The following is a 2,500-nucleotide window of genomic DNA, read 5'->3' as shown; positions in this document are numbered from 1 at the left end:
AAATTAAAACAAAATAACAACTAACTCGATCTTTCCAACAAATTCTAACAACAACAAAGAAATTATTACAAAGAAAAAAACAACTAACTCGATCTTTCCCACAAATTCTAACAACAACAACCAAGAAATTAAAACAAAGAAACAACTAATTCGATCTTCCAAACACATTCTAACAACAAAGAAAAAAAAACAATTAACTCGATCTTTCCAACAAATTCTAACAACAAAGAAATTAATACAAAGAAAAAGAGACAACCAACTCGATCTTTCCACCAAAGTCTAACAAATTCTAACAACAACAACAAAGAAATTAAAAAACAAAGAAAAAAACAACAACTAACTCGATCTTTCCACCAAAGTCTAACAAATTCTAACAACAACAACAAAATTAAAACAAAGAAAAAACAACTCGATCTTTCCAACAAATTCTAACAACAAAGAAATTAATACAAAGAAAAAGAGACAACTAACTCGATCTTTCCCACAACTTCTAACAAATTCTAACAACAACAACAAAGAAACAAAAACAAAGAAAAAAAACCAACTAACTGGATCTTTCCCACAAATTCTAACAAATTCTAACAACAACAACAAAGAAACCAAAACAAAGAAAAACAACAACTAACTCGATCTTTCCCACAAATTCTAACAAATTCTAACAACAACAACAAAGAAACAAAAACAAAGAAAAAAACCCAACTAACTGGATCTTTCCCACAAATTCTAACAAATTCTAACAACAACAACAAAGAAATTAAAACAAAGAAAAAACAACAACTAACTCGATCTTTCCCACAAATTCTAACAAATTCTAACAACAAAGAAATTAATACAAAGAAAAAACAACTCGATCTTTCCAACAAATTCTAACAACAAAGAAATTAATACAAAGAAAAAGAGACAACTAACTCGATCTTTCCCACAACTTCTAACAAATTCTAACAACAACAACAAAGAAACCAAAACAAAGAAAAAAACCAACTAATTGGATCTTTCCCACAACTTCTAACAAATTCTAACAACAACAACAAAGAAATTAAAACAAAAAAAGAGACACGTTACTCGATCTTTCCCACAAATTTTAACAACATCAACAACAACAACAAAGAAACCAAAACAAAGGAAAAAAAAAACAACTAACTGGATCTTTCCCACAACTTCTAACAAATTTTAACAACAACAACAAAGAAATTAAAACAAAGAAAAACAACAACTAACTCGATTTTTCCCACAAATTCTAACAAATTCTAACAACAACAACTAAAAAATTCTAAAAAAAACAACAACCAACTCGATCTTTCCCACAAATTCTAACAAATTCTAACAACTAAAAAATTCTAAAACAACAACAACTAACTCGATCTTGCCGCGTCCAAGGGCGTTCCCAGGATAAGGACGAACCAGCATGTTGATCTGCATCCTCGCCGCCACCCACATGGGCGTCCCCAGCTCCTGTGGGCGGGAGAGGGGGGGGGGAGGGGTGAAAACGTGGGATTATTATCGTTATTGATTGTGTGTTTAGGAGGTTTTTAGGAGGAAAAGAGGAGGAAGGGGGGGAGGGGATAGAGGAGGGGGGAGGAGGAGGAGGAGGAGGAGGAGGGAGGAGGAGGAGGAAGGAGGAGGAGGAGGAGGGAGGAGGAGGAGGAGGAGGGAGGAGGAGGGGGAGGGAAGGGGGAAGGAGGAGGAGGAGGAGGAGGAGGGAGTGGAAGAGGAGGGAGAAGGAAGAGGAGGAGGGAGAGGAGGAGGAGGAGGGAGTGGAAAAGTAGAAAAGGGAGGAGGAGGGAAGGAAGAAAGGGAAAGGAGTGGGAGAAGGAGGAGGGGGAGAAGGAGGATGAGTAGGAGGATGAGGAGGAAGAAGAAGAAGAGGAGGAGGAGGGGGAAGAGGTGGAGGAGGAAGAGAAGGAGGAGGAGGGGAAGGGAAGAAGGAGAAGGAGGAGGAGGAGTAAATAGGAGGAGGGAGAGGAGGAGGAGGGAGAAGAGGAAGAAGAAGAAGAGAGAGGAGGGAGGAGGAGGAGGAGGGGAGGAGGAGGAGGAGGAGGGAGGAGGAGGAGAAGGAAGAGGACGAGAGAAGGGAGGAGGGAGAGAAGGAGGAGGAGGTGGAGGACGAGGAGAGAGGAGGAGGAGAAGGAGAAGGAGGAGGAGGAAGAGGAGGAGGAGGGAATGAAAAGAATAAGAGGGAAGGAGGAGGAGGAGGAGGAGGAGGAGAAAAAAGGAGGAGGAAAATGAAGAGATAAAGGAAGAAGAGCAGCAGGGGGTAGGAGGAGTAGGAGGAGGGTGGAGAAAACAGAAGAGGAATAAAGAGGAGGAGGTAGAGAGGGTTTAGGAGGAGAAAGAACACACCAAGAAAGTGACTGAGCATAAATCAGAAAAGAAGAAGGAGAAAAAAGGGAAAAAATGACAGAGAAAAGAAAGAAAAAAAAACGATCACAAAAAAAGGAAAATCCGAAATAATAATAATAATAAAAAAAAACGAACCAAGAAAAAAACCAAAACGAAACAA

At 39.4% G+C, this 2,500-nt stretch overlaps 1 protein-coding gene across 1 annotated transcript in view; it reads right to left on the bottom strand.

Annotated features, from left to right (window-relative positions):
• Nucleotides 1-2,500, bottom strand: part of LOC113808658 (scavenger receptor class B member 1) — a 19,229-nt gene that overhangs the window by 1,627 nt on the left and 15,102 nt on the right. The window contains exon 6 of the mRNA XM_070138099.1: nt 1,358-1,452. Coding sequence (XP_069994200.1) covers nt 1,358-1,452 — 95 coding nt within the window. The remainder of the gene's footprint in view (nt 1-1,357; nt 1,453-2,500) is intronic.

The sequence above is a fragment of the Penaeus vannamei genome, chromosome 24 (assembly GCF_042767895.1).
Source record: "Penaeus vannamei isolate JL-2024 chromosome 24, ASM4276789v1, whole genome shotgun sequence".
Lineage (NCBI taxonomy): Eukaryota > Metazoa > Arthropoda > Malacostraca > Decapoda > Penaeidae > Penaeus > Penaeus vannamei.
The sequence above is the reverse complement of the archived record's forward strand: the minus strand, read 5'-3'. Positions and strand labels throughout refer to the sequence as shown.